At 50.5% G+C, this 19,860-nt stretch overlaps 1 protein-coding gene across 1 annotated transcript; it reads right to left on the reverse strand.

Annotated features, from left to right (window-relative positions):
- Window positions 1–12,657: 12,657 nt before the first annotated feature.
- Window positions 12,658–19,728, reverse strand: ANKK1 (ankyrin repeat and kinase domain containing 1). The gene is made up of 8 exons (XM_017809526.1): window positions 19,535–19,728; window positions 17,650–17,944; window positions 17,086–17,237; window positions 16,165–16,214; window positions 15,912–16,067; window positions 15,570–15,688; window positions 14,832–14,877; window positions 12,658–14,476 (listed from the first exon to the last, which is right to left on the reverse strand). Exons 1-8 carry the CDS (start codon window positions 19,720–19,722, stop codon window positions 13,128–13,130), a joined length of 2,355 nt encoding a protein of 784 aa, XP_017665015.1. The 5' UTR covers window positions 19,723–19,728; the 3' UTR covers window positions 12,658–13,127.
- Between the last annotated feature and the right edge of the window lie 132 nt (window positions 19,729–19,860).

Genomic DNA, 19,860 nt, shown 5'->3' on the forward strand with positions numbered 1-19,860 from the left:
GCAGCGTTTTTAAGGGGGGAAAAAACCCAAAAAACCCAAAAAAAAAAAAAAAAAGAAGGGAGGAAGAACCCCCCCCACGCCAATTCACGCACACCGAGGGGCGGCCGCGGAGGGGGCTCGTGTGCCGGGCGTGAGGCCCCCGGGGTGACAGCAGTGCCATGCCCACGCCTCGGTGGGGGTGCAGGGGGGAGGTTCCCTCGTCCCTCGGGGTGACCTTTGGGGCAGCAGTCCCACCAGGGCACTTTTCAGAGCTGCCCTCACACTGCGCTCCGAGCGGGAGCCGAGGCAACGCTCGCCTGATTGCTGCCCGTGGCCATCCAGCCTCGGGTGCATTGGACACAGACAGTCTCAGAGCCACGGGGAGGTAGTGGTGGGTCTCTCCACTCTCACCAAAGACAAGACCATCTTTTCCGCTTCGCAACAGGAGCCAGAACCAGGCAGAGCTCGCGGGAGCTCCACGCAGCAGCTTTGCCTTCGCCTCGAGCTGACCTACCCAGTGTCAAACTGCTGAAGCCTTCAGAAAAAAAACCCACCGACACTTTAAGAGGTCCCCAAGCGGGTCAAGAAGGTTCTGCCACCCACAGACCCAACCCTGCAGCAGTGTGGGCCTCCAAGCCGTGGGCAGAAGGAAGAAGGAGGCGTCAGAGGTGTAAATATGAATAAACAGGAGGAACTATGGGAGCCCAAGCCAAGAAAAAAAAAAGGAGATGGAGAGAGAAACTCGAGAAGTGGTAGCTTGTCTTGCACGGTGTACATCAAACAGGACACCCTCATCTCTCATCAGCAGCGATTTCTGCCCACCAGCACCTCATGTCCAGTCTCTCAGCAGGATTCCCAGCCCGGGGCAGTGGTGCCGTGGTGAATGTAGACACCCCAGGACAGGGTGCCCCGGGAGGCACCTGCAGCCCTGACCCCCTCAGGTGGGAGCTTGAACAAGTCAGCCAAGTCAGGTCTGGCTCTTCTCACCTCCATCAGGGTGCCACAGAGCCCAGCACCACCTCGGGTCTGATTTGCCTCAGTCTCTCAGCAGAGAGTGCAGAATAACGTTGTGCCTAATTTAAATTAACACTGAAGGAGATAAAACTGTGTGCTTTGGAAAAAGCCAGAATAAAACCCCAAGAAAGCCCCTTCCTGGACCAGCTCCTGTGTCCAAGTTGGACTCTGGGAAAGGTCTGGATGTTCCCAGCATCCCTTATTCTCTGATACCTATTTTTCCATGGATTATAGGAATTGAAAACCCATAACAGCATAATTCCACCACGCTGAGTCTGGCATTGCCAAATCCACACTGCACTTACTAATTGTACTCAGTTCACAGTATGTTTTGCAATATCTCTGTAAATAAACCATAGCAAGACAAATAAAAGGACACAGAAATAGGCCTGGCTAGAAATTCCTGTAGGCTCTGGAGCAGCAGCACATTGCAATAGCCATAATGCAGAGGCAGACTCCCTACCTGCTGTTTTCTGAAGATGCTAAAACACAACCCAGAGAGCAATATAGTCCCCTTTCTCTCTATGCAGTTTGTGGAATATTCACATAGTTTCTGCTTCAGAATAGGTAAAGTTCACTGCCGAGGGTTTCTCTGATTCCCTGGTTTTCCTGTGTTGCTGACAAAGCATTTCCCTGGGCTGGCAGGGTGTGTTCCAGCTCTGTAGCAGGAAGAGATTATGTCAAGCAGCTACCACACATAATCTCAGCTGTTTTCTGCAATTGAAACAGCAGTCCCACCTTAATCCAAAAGGTTTCCATTCTAACCCTGGTGTTCCTGGAAGGGGCTGATATCCAGAGGTTTTAATGTTTAGCCCACAAACTTGTTTAACATTTGGACCTGGCTCTTCAGGGTCTGTTCATAGCTCTAAACTGGAAACACTGGCTCAAGAGATCTCAGGCACACATTGGCTGTTCTTTTTTTCCCCCCAGTTTTAACCAAGCAAGTTCACTCAGTGGTGGGAATCAACTCAGGCTGGTATCACTTACAATATTCACAGAATGACATAAAGTCAGTAGGTTTTTGGGTAGAAAAATAGTAACAAGTTACTGTTCTATTTCCTAACATATTTACAAGCAGAAAGATGCCATTTGTTGTGGTGAATTAACAGGTGGGGAGCTGAATCAAAATAGAAAATAATATGCAGACAGACAGAAAAAAGCTTTAAAGCATTTGGAAGTTGCCATAGGTGATATTTGCCCTGCACTAAAACATGGTGTGAGCCTTCAGAATAAGGAATGTGAATATTATCTTAACTTTGTGCCATAATTTTCCTTTGTGTTCAGTGTTAACCCAGGGTAAAATCATCATCTCCAGTACTGTGCACTTTGTTCCAAGGTTTAGTTTCTGAAAGCAGATGCAGAACCTCATAGCTCAACTCACCTCAACCACTACATGAAAAACTCTTCCAAAACACTGTGGAGGATAAAAAGCTGCTGAAAAAGGGCCAATGTCCTCCATGTGTGTGCCAGCTTGGACCAGGAAACCCAGGGGTCATTTCCTAGAGCTTAAAGTGTTTGTGGGGAATTCCCTGCAGCCCCCCCTTCATCCCAGGGACATCCCAGCACTCCAGGCTCAAAGGTATCTCATGGGAAAACCTTGGCCTTGGAACGGTGGCAATGCCATATCTGTTCATCTCTGCAGGTTTTCCTTTCCCATCTACACTTCCACCCAACAAACTAAAGCACTTTCCACCCCTGAACTGAGCCTTCGGGACTCTTTCCAAGAGAGGACCAAACCACACCATCACCTCTGGCTTCACAGAGAGTAAACAGAATAAACCAATGCCAAGAGCAAGGACAGGCTCTGCCAGCTGCTTGCACAGCACCTGACACAAGGACAACCAGCCCATGGTTGGGATGGAGGATGTTTGTAGAAACCTCTAAAGAACCATCAGAATTCAGCTGCACCGGGAAGGACCCTGAGGCCTCTTGCCCACAGACCTGGACCTGGCAAACACAGACCTCACTGCTCCTTCCACTCCGGACTAAAACACTGCTTTCCCAAAGACTCCTGATGGCAGGACATGCTGGGGATGGATCTGGTTTTTAAAACACACCCACGAGAAGGTTTTGTTTCTTTGTCCCCCCCAGAACTTCAGACCCTTTGCCCCCGTTTTGTGATTCATTATTTATAACCGAAGCTTTAGTTCTGCTTACTGGAGTCTTCCTGTTCCTGCTTTTCCTCCCTGTGATTCCCAGCTTGCTGAAAGCCCGGGAGGGGGGCTCTTGGCACCCCCAAACAGGTTTGAATTAAAAGCCAGTGAATTCTGCCTGCACTGTATTTGCCGCTTGCCTGCTCGCTCCCACTACACCGTTTATCTTCCTGACTGAAGAGTAAATTAACTACAGTAGGTCTGACCAGCTTATTAAATCCTGCTGGAAATAAAAAAAAAACACAAACAAACACACAAAACAAAACAAAAAAAAAAAGGAAAACAGGAAAAATAAAGGCACTACCTCCGTGGTGAACATGTGCAGTGCAAACAGGAATGTAAAAATGCCCATCCCAGGTACGTGCGACACCAACAAATGTCTTCATGCAGCACTGTCATTAAACAGAGACTTGCACAAGCCACCCTGCTGTTACATGGTTGTTTTGTTCTGTTTAACACCAGCAGTGTGAGGGGTCACACCCCAGGGACACACGGGACAAACACCACCGGGAGAATCCACCCTCAGAGCAGATCTTGGCTTTTTTTTTGGCTTGTTTCTCAGGTTTTTTTCCCTTTTCTCCCTTATCCCAGTCTATCTGTAGGAATCCTGGTGCTTGTCCAGCCTGAAGCCCGAGGATCAGACATGGCAGAGGAAGGGGGAAGAAAAACACAGGCAGAAACAAACTGGTCTTAAAATTTCTGTCTCTCTTCTCCTCCGGGCAGAAGTGGGCTGGGGAGGGTTGGAGGAGGGAGGGATGGGAAGCAGGGAAATGCCCAGCCCAGAGCTGGGTTGTGCTGGTCCTTGTGGCATCACAGCACTGCCCTATCCCAAGTCACAGGGAGCTTTTCCCCCTCTGTCTTTCACTTGAATTTACGCTGCAGAACTTCATTGTTTCATTCAGGAATATTTATATTTATGTTGCACCTACTGTGGCACTGTTTTCTCAAGCTACCCACTGAAATATTTGGTATTTTTGCAGGTGAACCTTAGCCTGGTTTAATGAGCACTTTTGTCTAAAGATTACTTTCTTTATACAAAAAAGAATAATAATAATAAAAAAGAAAATCCTTTCCGCTCCTAGGAAAGAAAATTATCTATTTCCAAGAAGTAACGAACTAAAATTTCAGTTTTATGGTGTTTTGGGTCCTTGGCATGAACCAAAGTTTTCAATACTTGTTTTCAACCAACACAGGACAAAGATAATCCCTGCCCTGAAGTCCTCAGTTTATACAGAAACCAGAATCTCCAGAGCTACTGAGTACAAATGAGGTTTAATTCTCCTTGTTGGATGATTCAACTCAATGCCACCATGAGGAAGAATTAGGGGCTCAAATGACACCCCCCCCAACACAACAGAATAAATGATATTCTAAGATGAAACAGGACACACACCAGTTGTTTTCAGCCTGTCTGGCCTCAGCCTGGCAGGATCAAAGGCAGCTCCTCTGACTTCACCCTTACAGCCAGATTTTATTTCTGAGGCTGGGGACTGCAAAACACCATTCACACCACCCAAAAGAGAGAAAACAGCACGACCTGCCCATCTCCTGGGGCATCTGAGTGAGTCTTACAGCTTCAGGTCAGGCCTGACAGATCCATGGCTGTGCTTTGTTCTGCACATCCAGGAAAAAAACAACAAAAAAACCACCACCAACAAAAAAATTAAACCAGTTACACTTGTTAAATTAACTCCCTCTCTTTAATCAAAGCTTCTTTTAATAACCTAAACTGCTCCCCCAAGTCTTTGACGATACCAGACTGTCTGCTTCCTAAATAGCTTTTGACTCATAAATAACAACTTTCTCCACCAAAGGAAGAGTGATGGATGGTGGACTAAATATAATTAAGGTATAATGAACAATTAACAGACCTAGAAATGCCTTTAAAGAGACTCAAAGCAGCAAAGCAAAGCCCAGGCCCTCTAAATGAGGAAAAACATTCTGCATTCCCAAGCTGCCATGCTGGGCCCGTGAAAGAAAAGTGGGATAATGAAAGCGAGGGAGCACATTTAGCCAGGCTGGGCATGGCTTCCCTGCTGCACTAATCAACTGCAGCCCTGGCTCTGATGAGCTGGGGAGGGCACACCTCTGCCTGGGGAGGGCACACCTCTGCCAGCTCGGCTGCACCACTTTGTGCCAGGCTCAGGGAAGGGCACCAAGGAAAGGGCACGGAGGGTTTGGGCTGGCTCGGGGTGGGAAAGCCAGCTCTCGTGGTCCTGAGCTGCCAGGGCAGTGGGCAGTGTGCCACAGGGACACAGCAACCCCTGTGCCCACCCCACGAGGCTGCTGCCCCCTCCACCACCTCACTGCCACTCATGGAGCCACAGACTGGGCAGGTTTGGAAGGGACCTTAGAGACCATCTCATTCTAACCCCCTGCCAGGGCCACCTTCAGCAGCACCTTTGTGGCTTTAGTCCCTCCCCAGCACACCTGCCCTGCCCTTTTATCCAAAACAAAGGTGCCCAGAGACAGGAAACCACAGCAAACTGTACCTCAGTGCAGGCAGAGGAGAAGATCCAGGCTCTCTGCAGGTCCCTTCTGCCACAGCTGGTGTTGGGGGGTCTTAACAGTGACCACTGGACACGGGAAAAAAATAAACCAGTGAAACTCCAGCGTCCTCGTGGCTGTCTCTGCTTCCTACCTGTGTTCACGTGGGTGTAATTACAAATAAACCCCCTCAGCTGGGTGCAGAGCACAGGGGAAGGGCTACGAGCATCACCTGGGAGAAAACAGGGGCACGGCTTCAGCCTCTGTAACTGCATCAAATGTTTCATAACAGCCATTGTTAATACTTATTTAAGAATGCAGCCATGAAGCTGCATTTTTTTTTTATTCACATCATGGTGGAAAAGTGAGAAAAGCCAGAATTAACATTAGCCATAAATTTAATCCTGTCCCAAATGGTAAGAGCAACACAAGAATCTCTGTGCAGCTCTCGTGAGGGTGAGTTCAGAGAGCTCTGTCAAACCACCAGCTGGAAAATGTACAGAGCTTCAGAGGAAAACCCAGGAGCTGCAAATGTGATTGAAGCAGACAGGTTACGAGCTGAGAGCTCGTCTGTGTGAAGAAATGGGCAGTCAGTGCCAGTCTAAACAAATATGTACATCTCTCAGAACACCTCCCTCCCTCTGGGAGCTTTAGTCAAAGAGAAAAGTGACTTTGATCTGGCAGAATTCTTCAAGTTTGCTGGAAAAAAAAAAAAAGCAACAACAACCCAGCAAGATGGCAAAGCAGCTGCTGTGGGTCCTGTAAAGGGACTCGGCACGAGGATGACTCTGCTCACAGCAGGGACAGCCAGGGGTGCTCTGAGGGTGACAGAAATGGGGTGCCACATGCTCTGGGGAGCAGGTTAAACCCATATTTCTGGGGCCATGTCAAACCCATTGCACAAGATGATTCCGTGACACACAGAGCTGGTAACAAAGTGCTGCTCCTGCCTCCCTCTGGGAGGGAACAGCACAGATATGGGACAGAATGGGAGAGTCTGACCCCAAACACAACCCGTGAGTCTGGGGCTGGGACTCAGAACCCAGAGCCAGTGAGCAGGGTGCTAAAAACAGAGACAGCAGGAGAAACGGTGCTGCCCTTGTGGCACTGACACCCACCTGGCACCGTGTCCTGCTGGAAAGGACAGCAGGAGAGCCAGGAACAGGGAGGCGGCTCCTGCAGCCCGTGAAGGCTGGAGTCTGGATGCAAAAGTCACACCAAATTAACCTGGGGATGTAGATTTATAACTGAATTATTGTGGCTTGCAATTTGCTGGGCTCCAGTAATTGGGTTTGTGCCTGTTCCCAGCTGGTGGCAGGTGCTCCGGGGCACATTCCTTCATTACCCTGACATCACCCTGACATCACCATGCCTACCTGGCACTTGCCACGAGGGGAGATGATGCAGAGGGTGATTTGCTGGGGCTGGGGCAGTGCCTGGTAACCTGTTCAGCTGTGGAGATCTGCCTTTGTGCCCGAGCCCACCCACCAAAGGGAACACTCAGCTCTCAGGGTGGCTCGTGAGAAACGTGTCTGATTGCCCCTGTGATAAACAAGCCCCAAATCACTTCAAAGACGAAACCAGAATCGCTGGGGAAGATTACAGGGGGTGAGACGCTGGGAACTGGGACATGATTCAGAGGTATCAGGGAAAATGCCAGTAAATTCCACCTTCTCCATAATTAAAAAAAGGCAGAGGGAAGTTTTCCACGAGGGAGAGACTGATTGAGACGTTCCTCTTCACCCAGCCAGAGCCAGGCTGGCTGAGTGCAGCAGGAAAACAGGCATTTAAACCCCAAAGCCTCAGGGAAGAGCTGCCACCCCCCAGCCACGAGCACTGAGGTCCCACCAAAGTGGTCCCAGCAGTGGGACAGAGCTCCCCCATCCCAGGGGACATTCCAGGGGGCTCATCCCAGTGTTAGAGGGGAGGGCAGGAGTGGGTTTGGTGCCTGCAGAGGAGCAGCTCTGTGGGACTGGGCTGGGGGGTGCACAGGCACCCTGGACGGGTTAACTCAGGAGCAGAAAAGCTGGTTTTTTGCAGGAAGACTCGTCCCCCAGTCCTAACTGCATGTGCTCCTAAAGTCCCAAATCCGTGTCTAAGTTTTAGGGACAATAAAGTAGATTTGAAATTTTCCCCTCTTCCTACAAACACGGGGAGTTTTCCAGCTTTTAGCTGAATTCCACCTTTTCTCTGCTTTTGTCTCTCTATTTCTTTCGTGGTGGCCGTTGTTGATTTTCTCCCTGTTACTTTCTGAGCGAGTCTGAGTGGGTTCATGGCCTGTGACATTTTCCTGCACTCCCTGGGGTCTCCAGGGATGAGCCACGAACAAAACACAACCGTGCTCAGCCAACAGGAGCAACAAATTGGGCAGCAAATAGACCTCCTGAGCCCTCCTGGGGGGAATCAGACTGGGTGTTGGACAGCTATTTAAGCAAAATAAAGGCAGGTCAGTTCTGAGCAAAACCTTTTGGCAGACTGGAGTCTTTTCTAAAACGAGAAAATTAATTCCCTGAACTCCTTCTAAGGATTTTTTCCCCCTGCTTGGCGCAGACATTAAAGTTCGTCCAAAGAACAGCAATAAAATCTTCCTGGTGATGAGAACACTCCTCTGCCTTGTTAAGAAATAAGCTTGTGCTGAAGAGCAGTAAAAGTGCCATGGAATGAGTCCAGCTATGCCCCAAACTTCAATTCTGTCACAGCTAAACTCTCTCAGTATCCATAATATTCCTTTTTTTTCCCATGTAATGGCCTTGTACCAGAGCAGCAAACAAAGGCTCATTTTCTCCTTTATTACAGCTAATTACTGCACCTCCTGATTGCTGACCCTGGCCTAATCCTCTCTATAATTGCTCCAGCTGGAGATGGAGTCTGTAATGTGATATTTTCTAACCAGCAAGGTCGGTGGGATTTATTTATTTCTTTATTTCTTTATTTCTGTTCAGGAGCACAGTCACCACATCTCTCCAGGAAGGAGAGTTCGGTCACGTTCTGTGGGGTTTCCTATGGGGCGATTTTGATCTTTTCATCTTCTTGATTTTTCATCTCCCAAACCAAATTTCTTTTAAAAAACGGAAATGACAGGATTTAAACACCACCAGTGTTGGGGTTGGGCTTTGCTTTGGGTTTGGTGTTTGGGGTTTTTTCCCCCAAAAGAAGAGAACGAGGCCAGGAGCAAATTGCAGAAGAGGAGGGTTTCCTGCTGTGCTCTGAGCCACGAGGAAGGAAAGCAGCAGCTGATGAAAGGATCAAAGGATGCTAAACTTGCTGGGGATGAAATGCCTGGTAGGAGAAAACAGCAAGTGCTCCTTGATAGCCAGTCAGGCCCCTTTTTCCCATCCCTCTGATGGAAGCTGAGCTCACACCCGTGTGCAGGGACAGAGCTGGGTGGGGAGCTGCTTTTTGAAGTGATCCGTGGCCTTATTTCAAAGGAAGAGGATTAAAATACTCCCTAAAGCTGGGGAGTAGCACAGGTAAGTGCTGGATAGTCTGGAAAGAGAGCAGCCAGAGCAGGATTAATTATGTCAGGCCATGAAAAGGCTGTGGAGGGAGTCAGGAATGTCTCACACTGACGTCTGATACAGTACAGAGCCTACAACCACCTCCTTGGAATAAAAAGAAACACATAGAATTCACTATTTCTTCTTACATTAAAATCACTCCCTCCTACATTCACATCATTGCTGTCAGAAACATCTTCATTTTCCACACCTAAGGGGCTATGGAAAAAAACAAGCATTTCTGCTAAAAATAAACTTTTTTTTTCCCCCCAAGCTGTATTTATTCAGATCCATTTTCCTCTAAAATGTAGGACTATTTAAATTTTAATTTCATCACATACCTACATAATTGCAGCACTGGCAAACAAACAAAAATTGCAGTCACTGGGAAGCAGGAGCAATGCAAAACATAGATGCAAAATGATCTCGTTTCAAAACATTTCCCCACAGAGGAGCTAAACCTTTCACTGAAATGTCCACATTTGGATGGTGACAAAACCAGCTGTCCTTCAAACACATTTTGCCTCGGAAGTGTTCCTGCTCTGTGTGACACACAGCAAACCCCCTCTCACTCGCTGGGTGGGGTTGGACATTTCTAAGTGAAAAATCCTTTATCATGGAATGGTTTGGGTTGGAAGGGACCCTGAAGATCATCTCATCCCACCCCCTGCCATGGGCAGGGACACCTCCCACCAGTCCAGGTTGTTCCAGCCTGGCCTTGGGCACTCCCAGGGATGGGGCAGCCACAGCTTCCCTGGGCAACCTGTGCCAGGGCCCAGGGATTCCTTCCCAATGTCCCATCCAGCCCTCTGGCAGTGGGGAGCCATTCCCTGTGTCCTGGCACTCCCAGGCCCTTGCAAATAGTCTCTCTCCATCTTTCTTGGAGCTCCTTCAGGTCCTGGAAGGAGCAGTCAGGTCACCCCAAAGCTAAAGCAATGGGGGGGGGGAAACAAGGTGTCATCCTGGTTGTGTATTTTTTTTCAAGGCTGGCAAAAGTTCCTGCCTGTCAGAGATGTTCAGGGCAGCACTCCAGGGCCATCCCAGCAGCAGGATGGAGAATTCCCTGATGGAGTGAGGAACACCCCTCTGTTCACCCAAGCAGCTCTGGGTACAGTTTGAGACCCAAACCCTCAGTCTGGTCACCCATGTCCATAAATTCCAGCTCCTCTGGGTGAATCTGACCAAGCTCCTGCATCCAAAGACACCATTTTTGTGGCATAAGGGTCAGCAATTTTGATCTTTTTGAATTCACTTGAGGGTTGGGCTCCATGTGGTCCCTCCCAGGCCAGAACACCCCGTGAAACCCAAGCAGTGCCCTCAAGGGAAGAGCTGCTTGGGAGATTGCTGTCCTGCCACTGCTCCCTTCCAAAGACAGCCCTGCCTGGGGCAGGAACAGGATCTAACCCTCAGTGCATCGATCAGCAGGGACAAAAAGGCTGCAATGGGTTTGAACAAGGGGGGAAATAAAAAATAAAAAAAAAAGAGGGGAGTGGGGGGAGCTGGAGAGCCAGGATTAATTTTAGAACTAACGAGCTGCAGGTTGCACAGTCACAAAGCGGAGGCTGGAATGCACTTCTGCAGAGTTTGTAAAGACTCATTTAATTTCTATAGAAACTGAGCAGCAAACAGGTAATTTTCTCTGCAAAGTGCTTCTATCACCTCTGTGATGCTCAGCAAGGGGAATGTATTTCCCTCGTGTCTTCTCAACCCCCCTGTTATTTTCATTATAAATTTAATTAAGCTCTTCTGGAGAGCGTTCCATGACATACGAGCCGAGTTCTGGTTTTCTGTTGGAGTGAGGACAGAAAGGAGCTGCTGAATTATGTGGCAATTTGGATTTCTTTTTGCTGTGTAAATATTTCAAATGATATTAAGCAGTGGAGACATTTGCTGAATCAATACAGCTGAAGTTGAGGGAAAGAGCTGCACAGAAAGGTCTGGGAATCCAGAGCCCAGAGCTGCCAATTTGTGGGACATCAAGAGCAGGTAGATCAGGTAAATCAGCTCTCAGACCATGAATCCAGAAGAATATCCCACTCTGCTGGGAATTGGCATTTAAGGACCCTCCCTGGATCAGAGCACAGTCTCACAGTCCTTGGGAGAGCATTTGCTTGCTGTGCCTGCCTTAATTCCGAGATGTTATTATTCCAGGGGGGATTCCAGGTGTCCCCTTGGTTTCCCTCGGGGGTGGTTCCCCAGCAACACGTGCTGTGCTCCCACGGTCCAGGAGAACAAACCTGAATGGGACATGTCACCAAATTCCCTGGCCTACCCTCCTGCCCATTTCCTGCAGTTGGAGACACCACTGGATAGAATTTATCAAATCATGAGATTCTCAGTGTCCCAAGTTACACAAACTGTGCTGAAGACAGATTTGTTATGATTGTAATTTATGGCACCACACAGCTGCAGGATTTTGAGGGCTGGACAAAAACATCAAGAATAACCCCCAAACCATCCTTACTGAATACCAAAGCATTTAATACCTGTCACTGCTGACCATTCAGGAGGGGTTCTGGCAGCTTTTCAACTTCACTCCCCAAGAGAAGGGAGAAGTCAGTCCTTCAAGCCTTACCTCCCCCCACAGCCTCAGCTACCTGGAGATTAAAGGGGCTGAAATGAAGCCCAGAGGTTCCTGTCACAGATTTGAGGCCTTGAGAGCACACACTGAGGAAAGGAAACAAACAAAAAAAGTGAAAGAAACAAGGAAAAGCAAACAAAAAAGGAAAACCAACCAACCCAAACAAAACAAAAAACCCGCAAACAAACAAAACCCCTCAACAAACAAAACCCCCAAACAAACAAAAAGAAAACCAAACAAAACCCAAGAAAGCCAAACAAACAAACAAAAAAGAAAACTAAACAAACTGAAAGATGGAAAAACACTCCCTTGATTTAGTTCAGTTACGCTGAGGCTTTGAGTTATCTAAAAATCTGAGGAAATAACTAAAACATCAGAAAACGTGCAAAGGTTTTGCCTTTTCCACTCTGCTGGGACACAGAACCACCAGGGACAGAGGACAGGAGTCACAGCCCTGTTATCTGCATGACACAGGCACTAAACCCACGCTGGATGTCAGCTCCTGTCAGCACAGAGCAGCAGAACAGGGACTGGATCATCTCAGAGCTCAGCAAGGACCAGCTCCAGTCGTTACACTGCAGCATTTCCCTGACTGATGAGAGCTGGAAAACCCACCCAGATCCCTGGGAGAGACCAGGGTGGGTCCTGAGAGCCACCTTGGCATTTAGTCTTCAGTTAGGAGCCTTCCCTCCATTCCCTGGGCACCAACTCCATGCCAAAGGTGGGATTATCCCTCCTGCCCTGGGCTGCAGCTGAGGAGTGAGGAAAGCACTGGCAGCAGAGCAGTGCCCTCAAAGCACTGAAGGGATGGAGTGGCATTATTCTGGAATTCCTTTTCTCTGTGCTACATCCATTTAAATACTCTCCACTAGGGATTTTTTTTTTCCTTCCTTGCTTTATTTAATTCTTGTTACAAAAATGAGATGTCAGCGACCTGACTCATTGCTGTGCCATATGTTTGCTGTCTATTTGCAGCAGCAGGTGAGAATCTCATGATTCAATTCCCACCTGTGCCAAGGTCATTTTAACACCAATTTTCTCTGTAGGAAAACATGGAATAAAAGCAATGAAATCCATGGAAGACACGTATATGTGCTGTGCACAGCTTCAGCATTGCCCGTACGAACTGGGACTGCACATACCCCTTTCCATCCCTGCACAGCAAGTATTAAACAGGAAAGCATTGCCTAAAGCCAACATCACCAAGGCAGAATGTTCTACAAGCTTGGCCAGACCCTGGAAAATAACTTGTCAGCTTCCTTCTGCAGCTTCATTTTTCTTTTACTCTTTACTGTTCATGCTTAGAAACTTCCCTTTAAAAAGAGGAGAGTAATCACCAGGTGACAGGACAAGGTGCCTTAAGGGATAGCACCTGACACTGGGACACTCAAGTCACAAATGCCAGGGCTGATGAATTTACAGATCTGTCCTTCCTGGAACGAGTCTGGGTCTCGCAACCTTCGCGTCGTTCACCAGAGTCCTGCTCCCCGCTTTGCTCAGCGCCGAGTCCTTGCCCTGGAGCAGGGTGATGATGTTTTCCCTCTGGTGCCTGACTGCCAGCTGCAGGGCCGTGCAGCCGGTGATGTCCTCCACGTCCAGCAGAGCCCCGGCCTTGATCAGGGTCTTGACGATGGCCATGTTGCCCTTGAGCACGGCGAGGTGCAGGGGCGTCCAGCCCACCTTGTTCCTGGCGTTGACGTCGGCCCCGCACTCCAGGAGGTTGATGACGGTGAGGAAGGAGCCCCTGAGGACGGCGAAGTGCAGGGGGGCCCAGCCCGACCCCTCGGGCACGTCGGGGTCTGCCCCTCCCCGCAGCAGCTCGCTGACCACGGGCTCGTCGCCGTAGCGGGTGGCCAAGTGCAGGGGGGTCCAGTCCATGCTGCCCCGGGCGCTGAGCCGGGCGCGGCTGCGCCGCAGCAGCCGGATGATCTCCACGTGCCCTTTGAAGGAGGCCAAGTGCAGGGGGGTCCAGCCCTTGTCCGTCCTCAGCTCCACGTTGGCCCCGTGCTTGATGAGCTTCTCGCAGATGAGCAGCTTGCCCCTGACGGCCGCCAGGTGCAGGGCGCTGTAGTGGTTCTGGTCCAGGCTGTTCACGCAGGTGCCGTTCTTCAGCAGGTAGTGCACCACCCGGAACTTGCCCCTCTCCACGGCCACGTGCAGGGGGGTCCTGTGGTTCTTCTGCTTCCTCTCCAGGTCGGCCCCTTGGCTGGCCAGCAGCTTCACCAGCCCCACGTGGCCGAAGCAGGCCGCCACGTGCAGGGCGGTCTTCCCGTCCCCCTCCTGGGTGTTGGAGTCGGCCTGGCGGGACAGCAGCACCCGCGCCACGTTCTCGAAGTTGTTCTGGGCCGCCAGGTGCAGGGGGGTCCACCCGTCCTGCTCCTGGGCGTCCACTCGGGCCTGGTGGTCCAGCAGCAGCCGGACGATCCTGTCGTCCCCGCTCTGGGCGGCGAAGTGCAGGGGTGTCCAGCCGTCCTCGTCCGGCACGTTGGGGTCGGCGCCGTGCTCGATGAGGACGGAGCAGATCTCCGGCAGCCTCTTCTGCACGGCCATGATGAGCGGGGTGTAGCCACAGCCCACCTGGCTGTTCACGTTGGCTTTGCAGCCCAGGAGGAACTTCACCTTCTCCACGTTGCCCTGGATCACCATGAGGTGGAGGAGGGTGAGCCCGTTCTCGTGGACCCTGCAGATCTCCTCGGACAGGATCTCCTCCGGGCTTTCAGCCTCGCTGTAGGGAGGTGGGAGAGGAACCTCCTGGTTATCTGTTTCTAAAGGCAGGGAGACAAAATAGGAGAAAAAAGAGTAAAACCCAGTGAAAGTGCTCAGTGGGAGGGAGAGCCTGTGACTCTTCCTAGAGTGGAATGAAACAAAGGCATTTCAGAGACAGGGAGTATGGAATGAGGCCAGTCCACTTCTCTGCAGCCTCTCAGAGGGCAGTGGGACATTTGGCCTCTCCCTCATGGGAACTGGATCTGCTCTTTCCTGTACAGTTCATTTTCCTTAACTTAAAACATCACCCACATGGAAAACTTTATGAGCCACATCCTCCTACAAAAAAATAGACAGTTTTGGCAGGCTTCCCCTTCTTTATTTTTCAATCATAAAGAAAAGTCCCCTACTTACCACCACTCCTGGTGTCTCGGGGGAAGGTGAACTCCTCTTTGTCACTCTCATTTTCAGGAAGGAAAAAGAAAAAGCCATAAGATAAAGGTGCTCGATTGCATTCTGTGATGTCTGCACACAGTTCTTGGCTACTGCTCTAGAGTTCTGTGTTATCATTCGAGTTTTATAATTTTTATTATTGATTATCATTGTATTATCATTTTCACCCAACCCTGTTATTGCACCCAAAACTCAGTTGGGCAAATCAGGACACAACAGGAATGTGGGAGCTTGAAAATGATCTCTGGGCATCAATGAACTGCTCCTCCTCTTCCTCCTTTGCTCCCAAACAAACATATACTCTGCTTCCTTACTGCATCAGGTGCCTGTGGCAGCATCACAAAGTCATTCCTTTGTTTTTAGGGACCCCCAGCCTCCCCCCACCTCTTCAGCCCTCTGTGCTCTGGTCTCTTGTTTCTTGCTGACTGCACAGCTTGGCAAAACCTCTAAATGCCAACAGTTCTGAACCCCTGTTTCTCCCCCTTGTAAAGCTGAGTTCTAGATATAGTTCCACTCCTTTAGGGAGGATAAAACTGCACGTTTCTTATCCCCTTAAATGAATTACAAGTGCACAACCTGTGCAAACACACTGAGCAAAGGTGCTGAAGTGCCCTTGTCTGATGAGAGAGGAAACACACTCCCAGCACAGGGAGAGGACTCCGTGGGATTTCCTGAGTGGCCCTGGGCAGTTCTCCTCACCTGCTGGTTCCCAGAGATGGCAGGTTTGTGGGACATCTTCCTGACCAGGCGCTCGTTCTCCGGGTCCACCACCAGGCTCTGTATCAGTGCCAGCAGCATGTCTGTCTCCACAGGGATATCTGCCAGGGCAACACTCTGTCAGCTGTGCAGCCTGCCCAGGGGCTCAGATCCCAGGCAGGACACAAGTCTTCCACGTGGGAAGAAAGGGGAAAAAGGATACAGGGGATGCCTGACAGCACGTGGGCAGCAGGCAGTTAAACCTCGGACACGTCACCGGGGAAGCGACACAGGAGTTTGTTAATCCCTGCAGCTGGTTTTTGGGTAATCCAAACACATTCCCACCTGAAAAGCTTGGCCTTTGCTTGGGGTCTTGGTCCCAGCACCTCTTCATCAAGTCCACCATCTGCTGGCACTCCCCGGGCCAGTCGTCGCTGATGAGCTCCAGCCCCGGCCTCTTCCCCGCGGCCACCTTGACGATGATGGCCATCATGTTGGCTCCTGCAACACAGCAGCACAGCCGGGGCTTGTCCTCTGGGAGGGCAGCTGCAGCCAACACTTCCCAACTGCAGAGCCAGGGAGAAGGGCTCAGATTTACCTGCATAGGGTTTCTTCTGCATCAGCACCTCCCAGATGACGATCCCGAAGCTGCGGGCGAGGGGAGATGGTGAGCAGCCCCTCCCACGGGTACAGAAAATGCACTTATTGCTTTTACCCTCTTGAGAAATGGGGAAATTAGGCAAGAGGGTTTTCAGGATGGAAGGAGTTCACCCCCCAGGCCAAAGGGATCAGGTCTTATGGTTCTATCTCACTAATGCCCCAGTGAAAGGGTTGGTGTAGTGAATTAGTGACTTAGAGCCTTTCCTGTGAAACTTGGGCTCTCAATGCCTTTTTTTCATTTTATTCACATTGGGTTTTAGGGGCCTTGACTACTGCAAGTTCATGGGGCCATGCAAATCCTCCTTTGCTTCTTGCCTTGGGTGACTGGGGTGTAGAGGCCAAGGAGACAAGGAATTTCCAGACATATATATGTAGCTTGTGTAAATATGCTTCAAAGCTCTTTGCCCCAAAGGAAAAAAATCACATTGAAATCTCTTCTCCATCTGTTACTGACCACAGTGAAGCTGGATCCTGAAGCAGACAAGCAATATTACAGTCGTTTTAAAAGCAAAATGAACCCAAGCAGTGACTGCTATGAAAGAGCAGACACTGTGTGTTCTGGGCTCTAATCTGACTCATTTTTATAATAACTTCCAGCAACCAAACAGGGCGTGATGGCACCTGAGGCAACACAGTCAGCAGCTCACATGGGATGGGTGCTGCTGGTCAGGGATGATGATTTTCCACAGAAAATCCCCCTCCCTCTCAGTCTCCAGCACTGAGGTGGGGGCACTCTGTCACTCCCAGGCTGTTCCCCACGTTATAAACCAGGATTTAAATGAAATGAGGCAGTGTGCAGCCCCTCTGGCTCTGTGGGAGGGCTCAGGGAGCTCCCTGTGTGCCCCCTGGCAGCCCTTACCTGTACACATCGTATTTGATTCCCGGGGGTTTGCTGTTCTGCAGGAACATTTCGGGGGGGATGTAGCTCAGAGTGCCCCTCAGAGCAGAGCTCTCGATGTACTGCATTCTGCTGGATTGCTCCATCCACTTGGAAAGCCCAAAGTCTGAGATCTGCAAGCACAAGCAGTGAGAGCCTTTCCCCTGGAATGCTCACCCCTCATCCCTCCTGTTAGCTGGGATGTGCCCCCCTCCCTCAGGATCAGGGACATGGGCAGGGTCCAGGCACTGAGACTTGATAAAACCCTGTTAAACTGCACTCAGTCCCTGCCACTGGGTCCAGCAGAGCAGCCTTTCCTCCTAGGCTGGAGCCTTAAATTCCCAGGTCTGGCACAGATTCCCGGGATGACCTCGAGACTATAATCTAATTTATTTACCAGTTGCTTCCTATAAGCCCCACTGGCCAATTTTTCACTGAGTGTTCCTGAAGAACTCGATATACCAGGACTCTGCACCTGTTTGGCAAAACTAACCTTTCCCTGTTTGAGAAAGAACCTGTCCCTTCAAACAGCCAGTGAGGTCATACCTTGACGTGCATATTCCCATCCAGGAGAATGTTCCCTGGTTTGAGATCCAAGTGCAGCAAAGGGGGTGTCATGCTATGCAGGAAGTTCATAGCCAAGCCCATCTCGTGGATAACCCGGAATTTGAGCTGCCACGACATTTTGTGAGTGGGCAGAATTTTCTCCAAGGACCCTCTGGCCATGTATTCCATCACTATCCCCAGAGGGCTGTTGCAGACCCCGTAGATGGTGACAATGTGCTGGAATTTGATTTTCTCCATCTTGGTTGCCTCCTCCATGAGACAGTTCATGCTGGTCCTGGAAAAGTGAAAATGAAAAATAAAATAGAAAGTGGAACCCAGAAGTTGCCTCTGTTGATTCCCAGGCTCAGGAACTCTGCAGCAGCTCAGTGAGATCCAGCCTTTCCCAGCAGCCCTGCCCACCCCGAAAAGATCCATCCCAATTTGCCCCTTGAGTTCATGACAATGCAACCACATCGGGGGGTGGAACTGGAGGGTCTTTAAGGTCCCTTCCAACCCAGACCTTTCTGGGGTTCTATGGAATTCCCAAGGGATGTTTCCCGGCGCCAGGAGCGGGCAGAGCTCGGTGACCCGCGGTGTCCCCAGGCCGTGCCCTGCCCTACCTATGCCTCCACCTCTGCCTGCAGCCTCCTGGCCCTGAGCAGGGTGAATGTGGTCCCAGAGGGAGCCCAGACACGCCCGTCCCTCACTGCCAGCTCTGCCAGCCCTGCTGCACCCAGGGCAGACCTGTTCCACGGCAGCTTTGCATCTCCCAACCTGCTCGACGGGTCGGGGTGCCCAGAGCGCTCGGAGAGCAGCCAGGCAGCAAAGGGCCAGGGCTGCCTCTAAAAAGCACACCCTGGGAATCAATCTGAGCCTCCAACAGCACCGTGCCAGGCCACTAATAGAGCTGAGATGGTTCAGCCAAGCAAATCCCTCTGCCAGGCTCCCTCTGGCAGCTCCCCGCAGTGACTCGTACCTGGGTGTGGAGGAATGTCAGGGATCTCACAAAAATGGACAGAGGCAGAAGTAAAACTGATTAATTGGACTCTCCCCACCCCCCCCCAAAAAAAAAAAGGAGAACAAAATGCAAGTGTGATATCTGTAGAGCATAAGCAGTGCAAACTGAGGACAGTCACTGCTGAGCTGACCCAGCTCAGTCGTTGTCACTAATAAGAAATCATAGTAGGGGGGGATTTTTAGCCAGGCAGCACATTCCCAGCTTGAATGGAATAAAATTTTAAATTAAACTACTTCATGAATGTTTTTCCATCAGTTCTGCCTGTACTATGTGTGTTATCAGCAGTGATTACCTGGTTCTGCTCCATCCCCAGCCCCAAGGTGGGTCAGCAGAAGAGTCTCTGCAGGTGACAGACAGAGCAAAAAGCAAAGTGAAGGTGCAGGTGCCCCAGTGAGAGCAAAGAGCAGGTCTGGAGGCTCCAGCAAGTGAGGGAGCAGAGCTTTGGGAGCCCAGCAAAACCAGCTGTAAATTTTCTATCCCTCAGCTTTAAACCTGGTGTTTTCAATGACTGATTTAGTTTAACAGACACACATCAGTCCCAATGTCCAGTGAAAGCTGCAAACAAGTGATCAGGCTGCTCTTACCCACAGGCCCACGTTAAAGGTGCCTTTCAGCCTCAGATTCCAGCCCCAACTGTTCTGATTAACCCCGTTCTCCGTGTTCCTTCCCCCCTGCACATCCACGCCTCAGACAGGAGGAGAGGCAGAACTCCAGACCACCAGTGCTTTTTCCGCTCCCTTTGGGTACCAAAAACTTGGCTTCCCAAGGAGAAGCAGCCCCATGAACCTTTCCCTCAGAGTTTTAGCCCCCAAGCACTGCAGGCAGCTCGGGGGGACAGTGTGAGCTGAGAGGGGAGCGCAGGGTTACCTGTCCGTGCCGGAGTCCTGCAGCAGGTACGGGGAGCATTTCACGGCATAAACTGTCCTCCACCTCCTGTGCTTCACCTGGTACACGTGCCCAAAGCCTCCACTGGCCACTTTCACCCAGTCATCCTCGAAATCCTCCCTGTTGAAGACGGTCAGGCTGCCCAGCTGCCGCTCCCTGTCCGCAGTCATGGCACAAGAGGCAGCCTGGCTCTCTGCCTCCTGCCTGGCTGCTGGCACAGGGGGAGAAGGGAGCTCCTCCTGCTCCTGCCCTGCTTGGGGAGTCAGCCCAGGTGAGCCCTGGGACCTGCTGCCAGGAGGAGGATCCTG

The sequence above is a fragment of the Lepidothrix coronata genome, unplaced genomic scaffold (assembly GCF_001604755.1).
Source record: "Lepidothrix coronata isolate B3197 unplaced genomic scaffold, Lepidothrix_coronata-1.0 Scaffold27, whole genome shotgun sequence".
Lineage (NCBI taxonomy): Eukaryota > Metazoa > Chordata > Aves > Passeriformes > Pipridae > Lepidothrix > Lepidothrix coronata.